At 48.4% G+C, this 23,359-nt stretch overlaps 4 protein-coding genes across 4 annotated transcripts; all 4 read left to right on the top strand.

Moving 5' to 3' along the window:
• Positions 1-1,888: 1,888 nt before the first annotated feature.
• LY79DRAFT_707771 (uncharacterized protein) lies at positions 1,889-3,579 on the top strand (the record flags this gene model as incomplete). Its single annotated transcript, XM_060565060.1, has 2 exons — positions 1,889-2,441; positions 2,846-3,579. The coding sequence occupies 2 exons, from the start codon at positions 1,889-1,891 to the stop codon at positions 3,205-3,207; spliced, it is 915 nt and encodes a 304-aa protein (XP_060408008.1). The 3' UTR covers positions 3,208-3,579.
• A 1,565-nt stretch (positions 3,580-5,144) lies between these two features.
• Positions 5,145-6,007, top strand: LY79DRAFT_571147 (uncharacterized protein; the record flags this gene model as incomplete). Its single annotated transcript, XM_060559219.1, has 2 exons — positions 5,145-5,276; positions 5,444-6,007. Coding segments are annotated over exons 1-2 (308 nt in total), but the record flags the coding sequence as incomplete, so codon positions are not given.
• A 7,744-nt stretch (positions 6,008-13,751) lies between these two features.
• LY79DRAFT_528026 (uncharacterized protein) lies at positions 13,752-13,916 on the top strand (the record flags this gene model as incomplete). Its single annotated transcript, XM_060555986.1, has 1 exon — positions 13,752-13,916. A coding segment is annotated over one exon (165 nt), but the record flags the coding sequence as incomplete, so codon positions are not given.
• Positions 13,917-16,615: 2,699 nt separating this feature from the next.
• On the top strand, positions 16,616-18,083 carry LY79DRAFT_584457 (uncharacterized protein; the record flags this gene model as incomplete). The annotated part of the gene is made up of 3 exons (XM_060560401.1): positions 16,616-16,845; positions 17,643-17,738; positions 18,005-18,083. 3 exons carry the CDS (start codon positions 16,616-16,618, stop codon positions 18,081-18,083), a joined length of 405 nt encoding a protein of 134 aa, XP_060408005.1.
• Between the last annotated feature and the right edge of the window lie 5,276 nt (positions 18,084-23,359).

The following is a 23,359-nucleotide window of genomic DNA, read 5'->3' as shown; positions in this document are numbered from 1 at the left end:
CGCACCACACGTAGCCTTCCTTTTGCTCCATTAACCAGGGCCTCTAAAGGTGTAGTGCTGGAACACAAGAGTCATATGCAGCCCTCTTCATCATTCAACTCTTTGTCGGCCTGCACCCTGATGCAAAACCCGATGCCTCATGGCCATTTCATCAGGAGGTTTCCCCTTGTGCCCTAGTCAGGCTGGCTTTCCTTGGAACTCTTTCTATTGGGCAAGGTAGGCTTATCTAGGGGCTTCATCTCTTATCTTGGATTTGGTTTAAAGTGATTTTGCTGATTCTTAGGGCCCCTAGGGCCTGGACTTGTACAATGTATAGTGGAAGTGGCACTTGGCATGGATGGAGGACAAAATCAGCCACAGGGTTGTAATTATGTAGTCGTGGCAGTGTCCTGACAGTGCGGCGACGTACTATGTCTTTTTGAGTTACCGCTGCTGCACTTTTACTGGGGCCTGCCTGCCTGTGTAAAAGTTCAAAGCAGGACCCGACCTTCCACGACATGGCCATGCTCTTCTGTAATTTGGTATCTGCTAGCTAGCTGGCTGTCAATTTGACGCTGGAAAAATTGGCAGGTACTCGCTTCGGTGGTTAGCGCACGATTCCCAAGTCCCTAGCGCACGATTTTAGGCCTAGAAATCGTGCGCGCTTGCAGCCCCCTCCCCCAAACATTTTTTGTACCTGCTGACTAAGGCGGCCAAGCCCCACCGAGTAAGATGGGCGACGCCAACAGCCATGAAGGACAATCATTTTCTCGTCTCTCGTCACCCCGAGACTTCTGCATTCGAGGGCCAACCTCGATCAAACCTGCGAGCCCGTTTGCATGGCAGGATCAGACCGAAAAAACCGGGCATCCAGTGCTGGAGGGGGGCCTGCCGCCAGCCGTTCACCGCCGCATCTCCCTCGTCGGCGTCGTCGGGGCCAATACCCGATCAGGCAGCGAAATCGTTGCCGGGTGGGGCGGGGTGCATTTCTTCAATTCCGCATGAGATAGACGGCGTGGTTTGCGGCCCGACGAGTTGCAGTAGATTTCACCTGGAGGAGGCACTTCCCGATCGTGCAATATGACAGACAGCCTGACAAGGGACCTGTTGGTTGAGTCACTTACGCCCTCTTCTCTTTTGCTGTTTGTTCTCTCTTCCATCATCTCGGCCTGCGCCTCACTGCTCCAATCAGGGCTGCTTACGCCGCCCATGCAGGTGATTCTGCAAAGCATCCTCGTCAACTCTTGCTGTGATGACTTGTGCGTTATCGTGTCTTGGCTGCGGGGCGGGCTGAACACATCCAGCGAACGAGGGCAAGGAGGCGTCATGCAGGTAGCCTTGTTGCATTCAAAAACATCGTTTCTGGTATACAACACCCGCATCCCGCTTGGAAGCCTGCGTACAGGGGTGGGTGGCAATGCAGTAAGTATCTTCTGCGTCATGGCCTTGGGAGAGAGCAAACAGCAGAAACCTGCCACGTCCTCAAGGGGACAGGCATACAGGCTACATTGCTTTCGGTGTCCGGTCGGCCTCTCTGGAGACAAACGAAAAAGGATTAAAGTCGGAAGAGAGCCGCATTCATTAAAAGACTTATCTGTACCTAGTTTCCTATAATTGTCGACGAGACAACACAATGTCACATGAGATGTGGTACATGATACGCACTCTGTAACGGTGCCGGGTTTTTCACTTCTGTTGACACTGCAAATAGCGAAAAGCAAACACGATGGAGCAAGACCCCTTGTATCTGCTTCAGCTGCCAGAGCAACAGTTCTTCTGGTCAGAGTCGGATCCGTCGTGTCCCGCCGACTTTACCTATCAACACCAAGACCAATTATTGCACATGCCTCAAACCCAAGGAGCCTTTCTGTCGGAATCTTATCTTACACGTCATGTACCGGGTGATACCATGCAGACCGACATCTCTCATATGATCCCTCTCGACCAAATCGCCGGGTTCGATGCCGTGTGGTGCACAGACAACATTATCACCGGAGGCTTCGATATACACTGCGCTTTGCCCCAGACCTCGGCAACTACTGTGCGCCCGCTCGAGTTTCCCCCTCAGATACGCTTGGTGACTCCCGAAAGGACTCCCGGAAAAGTCGATCGGCCGTTCGAGGTTGCACCAACCACGATTAACCCTCCGGGTTGCGTGAATCCCCTGCGGCCTCCAGCAATCGATCAACCCGACCTCTTTGCAGGGGACCCTGGCGCGATGCACAAGAACCGTCAGCATTGTGTGAAGAAGCAATCGCATCCCGGTGCTCCTTGTCGCGATACTGCCGCTGGGTTGCCGGCATCTCGTATTTTGTTCGAGAATGCGCCCGACCCGATTTCTGTTGTGCCCACCACGGCCCTCTCGAAACCTCGCCATCGACTCATCGCTTTGCAGGACCAGCGCCCGTCCAAGACGTCGACCGCCACCAGGGCTTCTAAAGCAGGTGGCGCTGCCGCTGGTTGTAGGAAACAACACCGAATGGGAAAGCAGAAGAACAAGGGAAAACACAAGATGACCAGGGCTTCTGCTCGAGTCACTCCATACCAGCAGCATGTAATGGAGCTTCTTACGATCATCAAGAGGGAATGCCCCCGAGGTTAGGCTAGCCACGAATAGTGTTTTTTTTTTTTTTTTTTTTTTTTTTTTTTTTTTTTAGATTTCTTTATTCTCTTAGTAGACAAAGTAACTCTATAAACGTTATTTGCACTACTGCTGTGGCACCAATTGAGTTTGCCTTTCGCCTTCCACCTGTCTTTGAAAGCAGCCACACTAGAAACAGCCACACGGAAACATGTAAAGCCACGGCGCGGAGGCGCGCATTCCCTGTTGACTGCTTACGTCATCTTCTATTGATTACCATGCCAGTTACTCCTGGCCGGGAACCTGAGGGCGTTGTCTGCCAGCTCACCTTGACTGGCTTCACTATTGATCCCAACCTTTCCGTTCATATCTGTCTTCCTAATGACACCAGTCATTCCATTCAACTTCGCCTTCGCGAGAGCCTCTGTCTCCCAGATAGACTGGACCAGTCTGACCTCTCGCGCGAAATTCTTGGGCTTCAGGACTCGCCTGATCATATCGACTACCGATCTTCCACCATGTCCCAGGAGACCACCAACCGGTCGCCAGCAATGCCACCCAACCCCTTTAGGGAAGAGATCAGGGAACAGAACGACATAGACGAAGTCAAAGTCGACGAGTATTCAACCCATTCCACAACGCTCTAACCTACGGAGCCCCAAGCCTCATCAATTAAAAGAGGCGCGTGCAGCTTAGATGGAAGCCATCGTGGCATGTTTCTTGTCGTTGTCGCAGAACATCGGGAGGGCCAGTATCAAGGCGTGGAGCAGTGCACTTCCAGCATTCTGCAGCCGCATCCATCGCATGTCAAGCCTGACGCGCGGGAAGAGTGCTGTTGAGAAGATTTAGGACCTGTTATTGCAGTACTTCCTGAGACAGGTTATAAGGTTGATGTGTCCTCCGTCAAGAGCACTAAGCACAGCGGTATAACGTGAGATGCTGCCCTGAGTTGAGGCTGCATGGTGTTGAGAGGCAGGTGGTAGTGTTAGTAGACAGGTGGTGTTAGTAGACAGGTGGTGGTGTTAATAGACAGATGGTAGTGGCGGTGGTGGCAGTGGTGGCAGGTAGGCCGTAAAAATACTAAAACGGGGTACCTACCTAGAAAAAGCTGCCCACCCAGGATGGTGTGTGCGTTTCTGCTGGGCACCTTAGTCAGCACCACGGTGTCACCTCTGCGCGACACTTGGATAGACACGCCGTAGGCCAAGGCCACAGGTTGTCCCTTGGAGAGCCTAGAAAGGTCAAGTGAGCTCGCTGTAGATTGCAGGGAGAAGGAAGGCGGGGGCTCACTAAGGAGGAGGAGGTTACAGGTTGCTTTGCTAGTGATAGCACCATTGTGCCTCCGCCGCTGACAGCTATCCTTTTGCCGTATGAGAAGCACCCTAACGATGATTATATGTAGGCCCTGGAGTTGTAATACCTGGCGCAACGGATCATGGTTGAGTCGAAGATGGCAATAAAGGAATACAGTTTGTTTAAGCCTATCAGAGAGTCTGTAGTCGTCCAGTTGTCGCGAGATAGATGCTGGTCTCTAAACACGATCAAGTTGCACGCCAAGTTGGTCGACCGCCTTCATCATCATTCCAAACTTCTGCTTCAGCGACCAGACGTCGCCCACTTGCCCCTCCTCCTTTCTCGCCTCGCCTCTCCCTCCTTGTTCTGCTCAATGTCCTTGTCCTTGGCTATGCTGTTCTTAACAACAACCAACGCCTCAATAGATAAAAACTCCGTCGACGAGGCCGCTCCTGAAGTTAACGATGCACTGATTCGGGAGATGGCACAAGTTGCCGTTCATCGAGATGGCAGGCACTGACTGGGATGACGCACTGCTTTCAGATGGGGACCTGCCCTTCGTACCTGTGGCAGTGGAGGCTGAGGCACTAGCGCACGATTTCCACGCCTAGAATCGTGCGCTTGCAGGGGCATATGTAGTACGTACTTGCCACCAAATCCCGCTCCAGGGGCTAGCGCACGATTTGAGAGCTGGAAATCGTATAGCCGCACGGACTGCCCTGTACACGCACACATCACGCAGCGCAACTTTTATGGCAGTCAAGATCTTGGTAGCTCGTCGTCTTGTAGGAGGTTTGGTTTCCGTCCTTATCTAGTGAAAACCATCTAAATCATTTCCCGTCATGTCTGACATCCGTCAGACAATCACAGTCGAGCCAGCTAGATGCTGTTTCTCATCGCCAGGCAGCTGCATTGTGTTGGTCATCATCTCTGATGGCTCTTGGGGTTGCACAGGAGCAATGGCGACGACGATGTGAAGAAAGAAGCTACTACTCCCCGCGAGGCCCGTCTCGGTTTCTAGCCAAGTCAAGGTCTGATGGCTGGATAACCGAGGCATTTGTAGTGTAATCTTAGTCACCAAGCGCAAAGATACACATACAATTTATTATATAATTAAACCTCACTTCACCTCACCTAACAAGGCAGTCGCTATGTCAACACCTCTGAAGCGTAACGCGTCTGGGTACGTCCAGCCGCCTACGCCACGTTTTGGTGGGGGTGGCAGTGCGCAGCTCCAAGACTCAGGTTCACTGACTACCTTACGTCCTCATCCATCCTTAATAAAAGATGCACCGCTCCTCCAAGTATTACTGTATTGTACGCTATATCGGTACATTCCTGCCGTTAGTTTGGGCAAGGGCACTTCCTCTCTATTGTGCCTGCCTTGCGAGAATCGTGTGCTCCGCTTCACTGCCGAGAGATGGTGCGTTGTATGTTAACCTCTCTTCTCCCCCATCTCCACTTTCACACCCGTCGTCTCACATACACACTCTCTATCTCTCCCTCTCACGCACGCATTCAACACTGATCTTTTCCTTTTCCTCTTTTTTGTTGCCTTCTATTTTTCTTTCGCTTACGAATTCAACACAGCAATTCACTCATCGCCCACTTTTAGTACCTTCCCTCTCTTACGTTACGCATGCATCCACCCTCTCGACCACCTCTGTGACCACTTGCGTACAGAGTTTGAAGCTTTTCCCAGTTTCTTGTCTGACCAGCGGGCTCAAATATACACGAGCTTGCTCGAGCTTGAGGCACGCCTTGCAAAGGCGCCACACTCAGCCGAGACGCACAATCAGATGGAGAGGATCTGCAAGCAGCTGGAGGATCTGTCCAACGAGACGGAGGCGCGCCGCGATGCGCTGGAAGCAAGCAGTCGAGAAGGTGTGCAGTGAGTGAAGGAGATGCGATGCTTCCTGGTTAAGAAGATGTGGTTTCTTATCGACGAAAGCATGTGCTAACAAAGCAAGGAATACGGGTTTAGGAGACATGGCTAGCGGCGAGATTGTGATAAGCGCGGGTAGCTACTGGGAGGCACTTGATTAAATCGAGAGAGGACTGCGGCGTATTCCGAATGACGCGCATTTGCAAGAAGCTGGTTGATGCCGTGACGCAGAGTGCCACTTCAAGAGGCGTGAGAGAGTGAGTGTTGGGTGATGTCGGTGTACGATACACCCAGTCTGGTGACAGAGAACTTTGGCTACAAACCAGGAGTCCTAGACGCGTGTGTATTACTATTACGTGATAAGCTTGCTGGCCTAGGCTGTCAGCGAACAACGCCACTCTAGAGATGCTGCTGCTGCTACTACCGACCATGTGCGCTCTTACCCCTTCCTCCTCCATCAATAGATTCCCCGTGTCTCCCCGATGGTCCCTTTGTGTACAAGGTAGAACATGAACTGGATGGATTCAAGCGCAGCCCCGGTTCTGAACGCAGAGGTGCACACGCAGGCTGTCCGAAGTCTCTCTGTGTGCCCTCCTCCTCGTCCTCCCCCCCCCCCGTCTCTCAAAAAATGTTTGTTCGGTTTTGTGGCTTGAATAAGCAGATGTGGGATTGTTGCTTCTCGCTCGCGGCGATGAGCTTGTATGTTTTAGGGTTCAGGTACCGTCGTGGGATGCTCCTGTTTAAAACAGCGTCAGCTTCTTATTGTATCACAGGCGGAGGAGATGCTTAAGGCATGTGTAAAGGGGCTTGCTGTTGTTAGACCAAACATTAGACAACAATCTCTGCAGAAGAATTTATCGATGAAGTGGGCCGAGAGAGAGGTAGAGATAGAGGCGTGTGTTTTGCTTGCTAACGGCAACGTGATTAATGATTATGGTCGTGAAGTGTTCGTTGTGCTTATGTTCGAAACGCGAGGTTCAAGATTAGGCAGGCACATTGCACACACCAATTAGTGCCCTACCTAGCACTAGGTAGGCTTGCTTCAGTGGCTAGCGCACGATTTTAGGCCTGGAAATCGTGCGCTAGCCACTGGAGGGTACGTACTGTACTACAGCCACTCCCCCACCGCACCGTTTTTGCGACCGTCCGTCCTCTGGCCACGCGATTCTCTCAAATCACCAACAAGAAGAATAAAATAAACTAAAAAGAATTCTTGTTGTTTATTTCCCCTCTTTCTCCTACCTAGTTACAGGAGGGTCTAGAGAAGACCGAGATACAAACCCGATCTTGATTAACCTGCCTGACGACTTCTCTCCCTCTACATACAACATCTGAAGCAGGATGGACGAAGCGAAGCAAAGCGAAGCGCAGCCCACATGAATGGACTGGAATCAAAACCTTGTCAATCTTGGCATGCCGTCGTTCTCAGCTGGAAAATGTTTGTTGGGAAAGCTGGCAGAAAGCCAGAGTCAATACTGTCATGGTGTTTTGGAATGAGAGCCCTCATCCAAATGTTCTACTATCCCATGCATGCGTGCTCTTTTCCTACCTGATTGTATTGTCGGAATTTCCACGGCATCCTTCCTTGTCTAGGGTGCCCCTATCTAATAATCTTCACCGCGAGTTCCTCATCAGGTTAGGGGTTTGCACCCCGCTTCTCCTACCACCAGACAGACTCCAAATCTCAGTCGTGGCCTAATTGGAACCAACGTCAATGCCAGGACAGGCGACCAACCCCTAGACATGGAAGGGCTCAAATCTAGAGCTGCTTACCGATCTACTAAACTGACTAGACCTTCGGCATTCTACGCTAATGGGCTTTTGGGTTGGACATCTGTACCTGTCGAACCAGTTGCTGCAGCAGTATCTATTCTTACATGATGTGAAATGCCTAAAAACGAAGTTTCTATCAAGGACAGGGTTGAGGCGAGCAGTTTCTACCAAGACTGTGATGAGAAAATCTGGGCTGTTCAATTCACTCGTTTGTTAGTCAAATTCTATCTAGTACGAGGCCATATCCCTTTGAAGAGGTTGACTGGAGCCAGTGTTGAATGAGGGGCTTCTTCAGATGGCGCTTTCTTGGATGAGGCTAACACAGGGCCTACTACGTATAGCTATATTCCTTGAGGGAATAGGCGTAGAGCTGGTGGACGAAGCAGAAGTGTTGAGATTAGAGTGTGCTTAGAGAAGGGGCGTGGGAGACGAGAGAGCGAGTGTTTGGCTGCTTTGCTGTTTATTAAACTGTTCTTTGGCCGCGAAGGGAAAGAAAGCCGAGAAGATGCATTAATTAGTGATGCAGAAAAACGGAGGAACGGGTGCGTAGGGGCAGGGGCAGGTACTAGGCAGGGGCAGGGGAGCTGCATGCAGGGGTGTAATCAAAGGTTCTATCCGTAGAGGGAAGTCAGTCCATTGACACTCTTGCCGCCAAGATTGGCGACTTAGTGATGGTTGTGGAAGGCACCGGGACAGGATGGATTGCCGTTAGCTGTGTTGCAGCAGACGCTGTAAGGCATCGGGCGCACGCTCTGCTCCGAACCTCGGTAAACGATGAGAGCTGCCTGGGCAATAGAGGCATATGAAGATTATCTCGTTGAAGAAACCGAACAGGAATGACTACGCCATTACAAAGTGTTCAAACTACTTACAGGCGTCATTGCGTAGTCGCAAAGGAAGTTTGGGGGCAGAGAGGTCTACATCAGGCCACAGCAGCTTGCATAGTAAGAGGAGGTAGGTACAGTACAAAGGTACCTAGGTACTCCGTACTTACCTACAGCTGCTGAAATGCATGCATGTACTCCGTATGACGTGCCTGACCTGGACTGGGTGGGGCGTCTTGATCTGTGCGTGCGTGGTTACCTAGGGTTAATCAGAGGAAGGCACACCCAGGTACACCCAGGCACACCGTACCCACCACCTGGGTACCCAACTCCCTCAGTCTTCCCAGGGAGGCCACACACACACAACAAACATGGCATCCAAAGTCTGCTAACGAGAAACATCGTTTTTTCTTTTCTTCCTTCTCCTCTACACACAAGATTGATTTGAGCGGGAATAACGCAATTCCCATCGTGGGGTCAAACGAAGCCGCCGCGGAATTTTACAAGCACATCGATCGAGTCTGAAGGCCTCACGGAACCGAGGTGGATGGATCAAGCAGCCAGTCCAACGTTGACCTGGTGCCGCGAACTAGCACTGACTGCACCGTCAAGTTATGACACTCTTCTTCTTCTGCTTTTTTCTTGCAGACGACTGTCTGTCACCGCCATTGATCCTTGCTTGACCAAGCCTCACATTCCGCCATCGCCGCGATGCTACCGTGATACACACCCTCTCTCGCGCCAACCACAGCCTCGGCCTCATCCATGAGCCCGAGCTTGGCAACCTACATGGACATGTTAAACGTAGGTATATACGCCACGTTGTTGACGCCTGATGAAGAAGTTGTGACAGCTGACGCTCAAAGGATCCATTCGCTTATACCCGAGGCAGCTAGTTGTCAAGACATTGGAAACGATACTCGGCCTGCATTGACATCCATCAACATTACCAAAAACATGGTCGAGAAACAGATGAGCGAGGTACTCGCATACAGAGAGTGCAACCAGCAAAGCTGGCTTCAGCACCAGCCCACCCCGATATCAACGACACTGGCGGTCCGCCAACCGTTCGAGGCACTTGAGCGACGTATCGAGAGTGAGGAGCGGGAACACGACGATACTCCGGTCAGAGGGGCTTCGTTTCTTGTTAGCTGCTTGACAGGCGAAGGAGACCGGCAATCACTTCGCGCTCAACCATCACCAGACAAGCGTATTGGCGCGACGACAGTCAAAGCTGGTGTTGGTGTGGATCTTGGGGACACCTCGCAGGCGATAAGTTTGACCAAAAGATTGACAACATTGGAGAAAGCCAGTTGTCTTGACTAGGAAATAGATAAACTCACCTAGTAACTGGCCATCTGATGACATGTACTATGCACACAGCATCGTCGACAAAGACGTTGTCCAAGGTTGGACGAGTCGGTCCTCCATCTGTGACATGTCAAGGTGACACAAACTCATGCATATGCTGCTTCTCATCGCCCTCTGAACCATCTGTGGAACTGGTCGGCTGGCTAGTGACCAGGACGGACGGGTCGCTGTCAACGGTTCCCTGGCTTGCTGGCCGAAGTTCTTGTTGAGCTCGCAACACAGAGGACTCGCTTTGAATGTCAAAGATTAGATGAGACTCCAAGGCCGTCACTTGCCCCTGTTAATCTATCGCGAAGCGATCAACATGGCGGCGCCACACAGTTTATGTTGATAATACTATGTTGCATGCAACACATAGATGTGTATCCGGTCTCAGGAACTTATGCACAGCTGCATACAGCTATTACATAGATACATACCCAAGGTAGCCAAAGGCAGCCTCCCTCCCTCTACTATTTCTCTGTCCACTATCTCCACCTCATCTCCATCTCATCTCTTCTCATCTCCATCTCATCTCTTCTCATCTCCATCTCACCTCATCTCCATCTCACCTCATCTCCATCTCACCTCATCTCCATTTCACCTCGTTTTCATCTCACCTCGTTTTCATCTCACCTCGTTTTTATCTCACCTCGTTTTTATCTCACCTCGTTTTCATCTCACCTCGTTTCCATCCCATCCTATCTCAATCTTGGACGACAATTGATTGCGGTCATTTTTTCATCGACTTGGCTTCACCCCATCAGCGGCTTGTTTCATTGCCTGCCTGCTGTCTCCCTTTCCCTGGAGCCGAGTTGGTCCGTCGCGCAGAACCAGGACGATATTTACGAGAGCGCATCCCGCCGTCCTTACCAGGACACCGGCCTTCAACATCACCTGTTCATGCAGCAGGTAGATTCTGCAAGAGGCCATCTTTCTTCAGTAATCATCTACAGCATCCTGGACGCCTACTCCATTGGCATCTTGCTGTGTGACTTCAAGGAGGCCTAGTTGTCAGCCTTGATCGGAATGGTCCCTAATACCGCGACTTCATCACGTATCTGGCGGGACGATCGCCTGAGGCTGACTAGTCTTTCTGGATGGCTTATCTGGATGAAGTAGAGCCCTGCCTGCTCCTAAGCTTCGCTGATGAGCTAAACAGCGATAACAGCACCAACGGCAGCTTCATAGTTGATGTGCCTGGTCTAGATGCACGCTTTTAGCACCACGTGGTAGATAATGACTACGGCGATTATCTAGACTGCATAGGTGCTGGTTCTGCAAGAGTATCAGAAATTCATGGTTTCTTGCTTTGGAAACATGACCTCGTGCCAAGATGCGCCTATTGACGGTGTGCAGGACATGTTTGGATCCCTGATAGGCATGATTCTAAGTTAGGTCTGACTGGACATAGAGCGTTCTGTTGTTGATGTACTACAGGATGCCTATGAAGATTACACAAACAGCCTGTCACACAGCAATTACTTCCCTGCGGCAACCAACAGAGCCCTCGCTGTTGGCACGACCGGGCTCTTCACCAGCATTCCGTCACTGCCGAAAGGGGGGCGACAGGTTACGGAATCGGACTAAGCCTATAGTGTTTGTTTCCGAGGCAGCGTGGACCCTGTGGAGGTAAGTGGCACATGGCATAAAGCTGTCTTTTTGAAGATCAGGGACCAAGCCAATAAGTGTAGATGGTCTTATAGTATGATATCGCTATTACTAGAGTTAACAGTGGTACATATGTGGCAATCTATATTAACGTCAAGAACGGATCCATGAGTGTCTTTCAGGCAGTAGTGAAGTCTTGGGACAGGAACCTTACATACTCTGAGCTGACTGACTGGTGAAGTAGCTAGCGCATCATCTCTTTAATCCCAGAGCGTACAAGGAACGCCTTGTGCCAATTTGCTTCAAGAAGTCCAGGTGTCATGGGTATAGTAGTTATACTAGATATACTCAAGGCCAGGGGCATCTTTATCCCCATCAAGCCGTTCTCAGGTGGCGGAGCGGAGGGATTGCGGAGACTGCATCCAAGGTTATACTCACCTCAGAACAACACACAGCCAGCGTAACTCCGTCTGAACGTTCCGTTGTCCCTGTTGGAGCACGGATTCTCAACACCCTTTTAGAAGAAGACAGGCAAAGACCTCTAGCCTTCTACCTACAGTTTGCCGCATACGTCTTCTTCACCTTAAGCAGCACTAGCTAACCAAAAGGTGTTCTTATCAAGCATTAAGCTGCTTTGACCATTTGTACTGCCTTTGGTAGGCTGATAGGATTTACTGACTACTCCTGTGTGTTGTAGTTCTTCTTATACGTTTTGACGTATGCATTATGGACATATTCAAACCTCTCTTCTATAGCGGATGTGTCTGTGTGTCCTCTAAGGAGCAGCGGTCGATACATCTTACAGAGATCATTCTACAGATGAATATTGACATAATCTTCCTTAGAATCACCGCCACTAGGCTTCTGGATCTCTAGTCTTCGACAAGCTCTTTACCCATCTTCACGGGAGGCGAAAAAGCCATGGACAACGACTTCGACCACTAGCAAGGTGGCACACGTATCATCAACGCATGCAGGCCGAAGGAGTTTACCGTATTCTCAACTTTAGGCATCCAAATTCTAGGTGTGAGCACGGGTACCAACATTGGAAGAGCCGTCGGCTCGTTGGCTTGGGTGGTAGATAGAGACGACGTGGGCATGTTGGTTCCTGTCAGCGCGTGCTGTCGGGGAGCTGCTTATGGAAGGCCCAGCTTTCAGTCGTGAATATACTAATGACGCAGAGAAGAAGGGTTGATCGTTTGTCTTGCATGTCCCCTCCCTGTTAGAAGGCAGCGCCAGCTTCGCCGGCCGCCATGACCGCTTGTATAAGACAGGTGACTTCGTTAGGTGTACTGCGGACGGCAGTTTGAGATGATATGTCGGGCGTAAAGATGACCGGGTCAAGATCCGCGGCCAGCGCGTCAAGCTGGGCGAAGTGGCGTATCAGGTGCGTAAATGCGTCCCAGGTGCACAGGTGGTGGCGACCGAAATCATCCTCCCTCGAGGAGAGGATGTCAGTCCCATCTTATCAGCTTTTATCAAATCCCAGCAACAACAGGGGGAGGTGGTGGTGAAGGATACGGACGCCGCCAATACTCACTTGGCAAACGAACTTGAAGGCAGATGTAGCTTACTGGCGCTCTACTCTCGCCGCTTTCGCCTCCAATTAGCCCTTCCCCCTTAAAACGTCAATAGCAGCAGTAGGCAGCACCAAGGTCCACCGACAAGCGGCAGTTCGCTCTCCCGCCTACGGGACCACATGATGTCACAGCGGCTACTCTTTTTTGGGCGGCTTTGGCTCTGGCTATATCGTTGTCTACTGGTGTGCCTAATGTCGCCTTCAGAACGATGGCATCTGGGCTCGATATTCCCGTCAGGGAAATTGAGCACATGAGAGGCCCAAAAGTCGAGGCAGTGCCAGTACAAATCAAGCTAGATCTAAATGAAACAGTGGCAGTCTCCCTCTAGGAGCTGCAAAGGGAGTCAGTCAACATGATCCCGCATAAGCAACTTGGATTACATAACATAGCGCACCTTAGCAACAAAGTCCGGCTTTCTTACCAGTTCCAAACCATGCTTATGCATAGCCAGTGCAGAATCTAGAGCCAAGGCTGTTTAGTACTATGGGACAAGGTTGGCATTAGAGCCTTCGGTACCTACGCCGTCCACCTTGTTCGTTTATTAGGCGTTGGGCACTAACAGGGCTGCGCAAATTGAGACCATCTTGGACGAGACTAAGATTAGTGCGGTATCTGTATTGAGACTGCTGAACAAGCTTGAGCTGTTTATTAACAAGCTAGTCCTTGATGAGGACCTTGACTTTCAACTGCTTTCCTAGAAACATCACGTACGCCGACTCTGATGCTGCTGATGATTAATGGTAAAGGTACCTGGCGGACTCTGTGTCTCTGTTGTTTCCTCTGCTTCTAGCTAACTAGGGTCTACCCCCGTAAATTCCTCTGTAAAGCAATTGTATAGGATATTGCCTATAAAGGAGCTTAACGCTACTATAGTAAGCCTCGTCCACGCTGCGTGGGGGCCGGCCTTGGCTGCATCAAGCGGGTTGGCGGACGTTGTGTTTGCTGCAACTGTCTCAGGAAGGAACGCCAGCGTCGATGGCATCAAAGAGATCGCCAGTCCAACCATGGCCACAATACCAGTGCGCACAACGGTTGACTAATACCAAACTATCTCCAAATCATTGCGACAAGTCTAAGAACAGTCGCTAGAGACAATGCCGTACAAACAGACTAGGTTACGAAGAATACAGGCCTTAGGCCCTAAGGCACATCAGGCCCCCTAGTTCCAGACATAGATCATTTAGCCGCTATCTCAAGTAGCCCAGCTAGAGTATTTACAGCTTGTTACAGTTAAGGGCAAGTTAGACTAGTCAGGCTTCTTTACCTGTGCGCTGAGCCTCACCTGCTCTTATTACTAGTAGAAGGTAGTTATAGACGCTAGTTTTGATGAGTATTGTATCAGCTAATGGCATACGGTCTTTCTCCTTAGGTGTTTCGACTGCACGCTAAATACACATGCAACGGGCAACAAGCCATTAGCCTCAATGGAAGCAATTCCGGCTCACAAATACCGCCAAATATAGGAGTAGACCAAGGCTGTTTCCCCCTGCTTCCCAGAGATACATACACACAATCATCAAGGAACAGGCTTAGGAAACACTGAATAATGCCGCCATTTACGCCTAGGATAAAGATCTCACCTATGCAAAAGTTAAAGAAACAGCCACTGCGCTCTTGCATCCTCTTATAGCCAGCGGTGTTAGCTATTGAGATATCGTTCCCATTTGTTTGCGGAAATCATACCTTACGCCAGTCGTAATGCTTTCTGTTCTCAAGTGTAGTGCAGCCTTTACCCTCCCGGAGCTATTGCACCTGGCATCTTGACTCCAGGAAGCTATACTCTAAGTCAAGGGAAGACTAGTTCTGTGATCCACAGGGCATACTAACCAGTATACCGAGTTTCCAGCCACAATAGTGACCGTCAATCATAAATTACTGTTAAGCACAAAAACCTAGCTAAACCCAGCAGCCAGCCCTTTCTCTCTACGTCAAATATCCCTATCATTATACCTATACGTAGTGTTTACATCTAGCAGCACTAGGCGGCCTAAGGGTGTATTAATCTTGTACAGATCGTTCTCTTCCGCCTTAAATCAACAATCAAAGGCACACGGCTTCAGCTCTCAAGAGTTATATAAATTCCTGTCATACTCCTTTGATTTGCCTACCGAAAAATTCTGATATCGCTTGCATTAGGCTGTTGTCTTTGTGTGCCTTCCGACACTGATCGCAAGGATATGCTGATGGAGTCTCTGAGATCCCTGGACGTCATCATGGTTCATATCACGTCGTCCGTGTCGCAGATCCTACACAGAAAAAGGCTGAGAGAGCTGGAGGTAATACTTTTTGGATGTGAGGCACTGTGCTTCGACAATTCCATAGGGTGGCTCATCACAGTCCGCGTAATCAACGGCTATAGACCGGCCGAGTGCACGCTGACGAGTGCGATCAACCGGATTACTGGGACACCAAAGAACACCACCAATATTGGAACCAGTACGGGTGTAGTTACTTGGTTGGTTCATCCGGAAGACCGCAATCGATTGGCGCCTCTGGGCATGGTGGGGAAACTGCTCATTGTAGATCTCTTGGTTTGCTTGGGATGTTTGAACAAACTGGAGAAGACTGCTACCGTTTTTGCTTAAGATACTGACTAGCTAGCCTGAGGATCTGATGGGTACGTAGGTAGACATAGGCATCTTTCCAGGATAGGGGATCTTGTTTGGTACGAAGAAGACGGTAGCATTATATTTATTAGCAGAAAGGATAGTCAGGTCAAAATCCGGGGTCATTGTGTTGAGCTTGGCGAGATAAAGCATTACATGCGTCCTTGCGTTCCCAGAGTACGCCTGTTAGATGTGCAGAAGTCAATGTAACCGGAGGAGCAAACGCTAATTCAATGTTGGCAGCTTTCCTAGTTATAGAGGGTGTCGACCGGCAGGCCGACAATGCTGCCGAATCACCAGCACCACAGATCATTGACGTTTCTCCTGAGACCGAGGTCACGCTTGCTCAAAGATAGTTGTCGCGTGTGATCCCGGCCGCGGTGGCAGTCCATATGTCTAGTTGCACGGCCGATGTCGTTGTCGGAATCATGGTTTTTGGGCGCAGTGCCAGGCTTGCCGGCATTGGGGACGTCGGAGGGCCAACAGTCGCAACGATCCCTATGAGAATCAAGCTACAATTAGCTCAAACGAGATTTAGTCTCCTTCGCAAGGTTCAAAAGTATTTTATTTAATTGACATGATTCCTCATAAGCAGCTGGGGCTTGCCAGCATACAGAATGTTACGTATGACGCTCACTACGGCTGCCAGTTCCAGACATTGGTGGCAGTGGCAACCGTCACAGTAATCGAGACCAGGACGGTATATAGAAGCCCTGGGACGATAGAAAGACATTTCTGGCGTAGAGGACTTCTCTACGTATACCCTTAACAGGCTGCTGTAGAGCCTGAAAGTCGTGGTAAGCCAGCTAGCCAACGCAAGCGAGAAGGTATTACTTGCAGATATAGACACTTTATTGGCAGCAGACTGCAAAAGCGTATGGTCGAGAAACAGGTCAGTGCCGCCGATAGTGGATCAGTTTATGCATGAAATCGTGATGGCGGAAGCAGAATAACGGCCAGACGCCACCGCTGTATACTCATGAGACAAAGATCTCACGTATACTAAGCTTAACATGCTATTAGCGCAACTAGCGCACTACCTTGTTCTTGATTTAGGAGTAGAGAATGGCTTTATGGTACCACTGTGCTTTAGGAAGTCAAAGTAGATCATAGTTGTAATACTTGCCGTCATAATGGTAAGGGCTGCTGTTAGTCCCGTTGATCAAGCACAGGCTGGAGACCGAAGAAAAAGAACTTTCAAAGAAGCAGGAGCAACGTTCGTCCTGAGATCAGATCAGTACCGACTGTCACTTCGACTCCCAGGTCGGACTGTCGCCTCCATTTGTATCGGCTTTTTCAACAAGCAAGCTTGGGAGAAGAAGAAGGCCGATGTGGTCCTGCCAGCAGATCTTAACTCTGTAGCGTACGTACTCTTTACATACAGAAGCACTAGAAATCCTAAGAAGGATTAACATTCAAAACTAGTACACACTCAGGACTAACAGTGCCGAAAGCAGTCCAAGACCGACATCTCGGGATTGGTTCATAGCACACAAACACGAACAAGGACTTGTATCATGGGATGGGCTTGGGCGCACTCAAGAATAGACTTCCAAATCCCTACAGCAATCAACTTGTGAGTTGTTTCATAGATATCCTTCCGCCTTGGACCTCGTATGAGCCCTTGCTGGATATCGCGGCCATAACCATAAGCTACACCTGGTTAGGTCCACCGCGGAATCCACGATCCCGACAATCCAACGGCCAGTTCGACATGGCCCTGATCATACCAGCAGTCAAGCAGAGATTGAAAGGTTTTCCCTTATGATCCTCATCCAAGGATGCTCGTAGTATTCGCCATAGCCTGTTGCAAACATATTTGCCTTGGACGGTTACAGCTCCGCCACGAGTAACGCGGGCTTCGAGGGACAACAGATTAATGGCTTTCGCAAGCTTGCCAAGTTAGTGAAATACATAAAGTGTAGCTACTAACCTCATAATGTGTATACTATTAACCCTGTAGTTTCCCATGGGACATCCCGCCCATTGCCTAATATAGTCTGTTGTAATGGCTGCGTCTAAATGTAGCGGAGAGTTTTGTCTCCAACAGTCTTCCTCTGGCTGCTTACTCTTGGCTGCATCACCTGCAAGTCACTTTGCTGATCCTCAGTGCAAGAAAGAACGCAGTTGCTGCCAGCGCTTTGTTATAATGGAATATAGGTATGTGTCGTCGGTTATCCTTAGCAAAGGTATCGTGAGGAGAGGTTGGGCCCTTTCCCTGTTTTCAGTTAAGATGATGGTCTATCTGGGCCTAATGTAAGCGGATTCGGGCTCAAGAGCCGCCAGTCTAGATATCCAATTGTCATATCACTTTCGCACCTTTCCAGATAGAAACCGCCTTGTATAGATATCTAAGGCATGCTTATCCGACCGGTTCAATAGATATATTTAATGCTGAAGATTAGCAGACCTTCTGTAGGAGACAGCCGTTGCATTATAGTTAGATCAAGTCCCCAAACTATTCAAGTTCAAGGTCTCTATTCCTAACCCCTTAAGATTGCAGTTAAATTCAATTAATATAGACACAGAATTACCGCCTACGCCGCCTACGCCGCCTACGCCACAATCGTCACAGCAAGCAATCTTAGTGCAGACTATTAATAAGGTTTCACAAACAAGGGACAAAAACTCCACTTGTATTAGAATTGGTCTAAGAGCAGAGTTCTATATAGATTAGAGCTGTTGCAGGGTATTTACATTACTGTGTTGCAATGAAGCATAGTAAAAATGGGGGTTAAATTTTCTCATTTGATCGGTCGCATGCATAACTATCATGGGTTCACATTTCTAAACACTTAAGTGCTGGGTGGTCTTTTAAGAAGGAGATAGGTGTTGGCTGGCATTGATCAGTCCATTTATTATTAGACATAAGTTCCAACACAAAATCTCCAACGACCACCGCCTAGACCACCCCATTTAGCTAAGATAACCAGGATAGATAGCCCCAGCTGAGTGCTTGCGGCTAGTTTCGAGAGTCTCATCGCCTGACTAACATCCGCACCAACTAGAATGATGGCTGGTTGATCAAGCTATGTTACCTAATGAGCAGTGGAAAAGCTGCAGTATTGTTCTTGCCACCGCCTAACCAACATCTGCGCCAACTAGAATAACGGTTGGTTGACAAGAATCCTTCTTTATGAACCATGCAGGGCTCTAGACTGGAGCTATATTATTTGAGAGCTTTTATGGAAGTTTTTGACTTTCAGAGATGTAGGAAGAAGACCTTGAATCTTGTGCGCTGAGGGGCTCGTACTGCGAGGTCTTGGGGTTGACGGCCGGGGACCACTAGGAGCCTACTGCTAAAGTAGCAACGAACGTCCTATACAGTTAGTTGCCTCTTAGGGAACCACTAAAGCCTGTTGGTGTAATATATAAGCACAATAACCCTTTAATGTATCTTATATGCCATTTACAGTTGAGACCCTGATGCTTGGTGTACATAAATTCCCAAGTTCTGCTGTGGATTTATCTCTGTTAGTAGCAAGAAACAGGCCAATAGGCCTTTTTTTTACCTGAGTCTTGGCATCTAGTTCTCCTCCTTCACATTAGATCCTAACTGCATGTCCCTAAGGCTAAGTTGAGAACCCTCTTTAAGTTCCTCTGGACAGTAACGCAGTCTATTCCATTGGAGACTCCGTTGACTGGCTGATCCTGGACCCTGTTCCCCAGAGGCAGGAGCTAGTAATCTGTGCCTACTTGACCCAGCATTGAACAGCCTTATGATGTGTGGAGAAAGTGGAGAAGAGCCTCTAGAACGATGTCAAAATAAGGAAGTCATTGTAACAAGAGAGGTATCCGAGAGACTAGAGCAAACATCTAGTTATATCAGACCCAGCTTTTTGTTCTTTCTTCGTGTGAGATAACCTTGCTTGTCCCATCCTTCGGTTTCTTGATGGGGGGTTCTTGCATTTATATGCCTATTTCCCCTATCAGCATTTGCAACGTCTCTTACTAGTCAAATTCTTCAACTTTACCTAATCCACAGTCTAACGAGACAAACCATTGAAAGATGTCTAAACTATCACTGTTCTAGCTATCGATATTGTTGTTCAATTTTCTTCACCGAGTCTTGAAACGATAGAGGAATGGGTTTGTAACGTCGACTATGCATCTTTAGACCTTTACTTGGCAGTCAAATCACAATCACGTCCAATGGTCCCATTAAAGTTGGCGTGGGATGTAGCCCAGTTTAACCATAGTGATGTAACGCTAATTGCTACGTCTAACCGTTCCGCAATGCATATTGTTGCAGAATCAGTATTATGCCAAGATGATGCTGAATGTAATTATGAGCAGCCTGGAAATGGAACGATGAGATAGTTTGACCTACTTATCGAGTGCAATTTGTTGCATTACGAAGAAACTGTTCTTTTTAACTATCTTAGGCTCTATGCTTGCAGACTCTGCATCAGGAAATAAATACCCTGTGCTACTAACTTCCACAGACCCACTATAAACTGACGAGTCTACCGATATGGCTCTGGCTGCACATATAAACACTGCTGTTAGTGGCTGAAATAACTCGACTTTCTACAAAAGCTTAAACGAATACGCACAGTCCAGTACGATACCACTAGACAGCAGCTTAGGTATTGCAGCAAATATACATACCGAGAAGAGTTTCGAAGATAGCCTCGAAACTGCTCTGTGGTACCTACTACCTACCCTGCTCTTTGAAAACTGCTTTTTACGCGAAGGTATGGCTTAAGCAAGCACTATCGTCTTTAGTTCGAAGATATCCTGGTCAAGCCCCTGGGTGTGCCTGGTCACATGAAGCAGGCGGCGAGGCATCTGCCATAGTAGGTTTTACCAGAATAAAGGACGAAAATTGACATAGAAGAAGTCACAATTCCCCCACTCTCTGCTCCGCCTGCTAACTGTTGTTTTATTACCATAATAATATAAGAGATCACTATTAGAGACTTCACGTCAGATAAGTCAAGTACTATTCAAAAGTGACGGTAGCTATCGTTTGTCCTTTCCTTTAACAGATTTTTACTGGATTACTGATTAGGATTAAGCTGTTTAATTGATCTTGCGTAAGATGAAGGATTTACAAATCAGGAGCTTATGTACTTGTATTAATACATACTAAACTATATAAATCTATCTACAGAGTTGAAACGGACGTTTTATTTTGAGGAATTAGTGAGTTGGTTAGTTTAATTCCAATGTTATAGCTCTATATACGCTTTAAAGTCTTATAGTGACGACTTAAAGTAGATTAGGAGAGTAAAGTATAGTAGGGGGTTTCAGATAATGGCAACATAAAATGGACTGGAGCCGCTTGGCGCCGAGGCTATAGTCGTAGACTCCTTAAGCCTTTTGCACGTCTCCTTTTTATTATCTTTCCTAAGGGCTATGTCATTATTCATGATACTAGGTGTTTTCTACATTGGATTTCCTGTTGCGGCAAGCAGCGTGCCTTTGGTGCCCCCCTCTCATCTTTGTCGTTTAAGGGCTAGTTCATCCTCCTCGGAAGCTATCACTTGGCTGTTGCATGAGAGTGTCCCTAGCTGTGGCGAAGAGCGATGCTAAATTGCCTTTGTAAAACCACTAAGTTAACAAGGTGTTGTTCTACCCTATTGCAGTCAAAGCTTACCAAGATCCCTTATAACTTTGGCCTAAACTGCTCTGGTTTAATAATACGACTGACAGTTTTTACTCTGTGTAGAGTCTTGACTTCTAAACGAGGTTTCTACGTATAATATATTGATAGGCGGACAAGATTTATCTGTAGGGTAATAGTAAATATCAAAATGCAATCGCAAAGGCATAGATCGTATGGTTGTCAGATCTTGAGGTCAGTCATAGAAGGGCAGACCACGTTATCTGGGCGCTGAACTAATACACTAAACATATTCTACCCGCTGACAGTGTGTAGTAGGTCGGTCAATGGCGGTACAACCGGCATCAACAGGCTGCCTAGCGTGGGCCAAAATGATGCAGGTATTCAGCAAAGATGTCAAGCATGCTTGTTTGAAAGCGTAGGTCAGTTCACGGTTAGTGGTGTTGATGTTACAGTGGAGTCTGACACAAGCGACTGTGGATTGGTTTTTGTAATTTCTTCTACATGGCACCTCTAGCGCAGCCTATCTGACTATCTTTAAGAGGTTAGGATGTTACTAATTCGATGATAGGAGAAGAAACGCGCAAGAATCAGACAGCCTTCATAGATTAAATGTCTAAGCAATAAAATACACGACAAGCATCGCCAGTCGTCTATATCGCTTAGCCTAAAACGCATCCTTCGTCACCGTGACTAGCAGACAATGCGTCGACCGACATTTTCAAGCCGTTAGACTGCCCCTCGGCCACAAGTTTCTAATTATCAGAAGCTGTGTTATACTAGGCATTAAAGACATCGCCTGATCCCCGATACGCCGGTCTAGTAGACCAAAGAAATTCACCCCCCAATACGAATTTTACTAGAGAAGAACATAGTAAGCAGCTAGACAGACAGACGCAAAGCGGTAGCGGCTTATCAATAAGCCCTGGTTTAACCAGGAAGCGGCCCGTTTTCCAAAGGTCAGACAAAGGTCTCAACAATGAACCTAATGACTAGAAGCGGAGACGCATATGATCTGGCCTCTAAACGACCAATTGCTTAGTTAGTGGTTATTTAGATACCTATACAGAATAGAGCTAAACGTCTACATCTAGAAAGAAACCTTTTTATTCTTCTTATTAGGATAAATATTACTACCGCCTAGCTAATATAGTATAGGTAAAGCAGGTCATTCCTGAATTCTTAGATAACACTTAGCCATTAACCATCCTCTAATAAAGCTTTGCGGGCACCCATTGATCTGGGAAGATACGCCAGAAAGGTTCACTTGGCGCAAGACACCCGACGCTTTGTCTTAGCCTTCACAGCCTGCGGATCTCTCATGAGAATATGGGCGTTTTGAACGGCTCAGGGGCATTGCATCCAGGTAATTTGGCATAAACAAAGATCGGCTGCAGTCTGTGTTGACAATCCTCGGGTTTCTCTGGATGAACAAGGAGCATCTTGGGTTAGATCCAACGTACTGGCAAACAAGGAGCGCTTTACTGCGATCAAGCGGAATGGCTTGACAGTGAATTATCATCAATGGGATCATACAACGCGTACGTTGCATGGCTGGCTGGGTGGCAACTTACTGGAAAGCTCGTTGCAAAGGCAACCTAGAGCAGCGTAGTATTCAGGACAACCAACTCAACTTTGGCCTCTAATTTGGTTAGTTGACTTGGCTGGGGGCACAAAGTCGTACGGATGGGTAAGGAAGAAGCCGCTCCAAGCACGACGGCATCGTCTCATGTCTCATCCCCAAGCCATTAAGCAAGCTGGAGGTAATTGACATTAATTAGCGCTTAATCGGCTCAACTTGACTTGCTGAAATGGCGCTGCCGGTTGTGTTATGTACACTTGACAGCGTTACGCCTTTGCGGGGATGTCACGTTGGTCAGCCTCCAAGCAGACATAAACGCTGATAGTGATATTTACCAAGTTGATCATTTCTAGTTCTGATGTCGAAAATGGACAAGACTTAGTGCAGAGAGACCCGAAGATGCAACATGTTATATCTGGAGTCACTCACTTGCCCTTGGGATGACTTAGGATGGACGCTAAACGCGGAAGTGGTTTAAGCCACAATGAATGTTAGCGACATTCTAAGAAGTTGCCTCTACTGCTAGGGATACCCTAGAAAGGAGAAGAGTTAACCGTAAAGGCACTCCTACTCAGCTGCCAAGTCATTTCTGGCTCCTGGGTCCTAGGTGTTAATTAGCATTAGAGAAAGGCCCCAGCTAAATTACTGATGGCGGTTTGGGCCTCTGCGTCTGGAAGAGTTGTATTAATGGTTGGAGATTTGTGGGTAGTATCTTGCTGACCCTCC

This window comes from Colletotrichum navitas (assembly GCF_030913465.1).
Source record: "Colletotrichum navitas strain CBS 125086 chromosome Unknown LY79scaffold_122, whole genome shotgun sequence".
Lineage (NCBI taxonomy): Eukaryota > Fungi > Ascomycota > Sordariomycetes > Glomerellales > Glomerellaceae > Colletotrichum > Colletotrichum navitas.
Note: the sequence above shows the minus strand (reverse complement) of the source record. Positions and strands in the feature narration are given on the sequence as shown.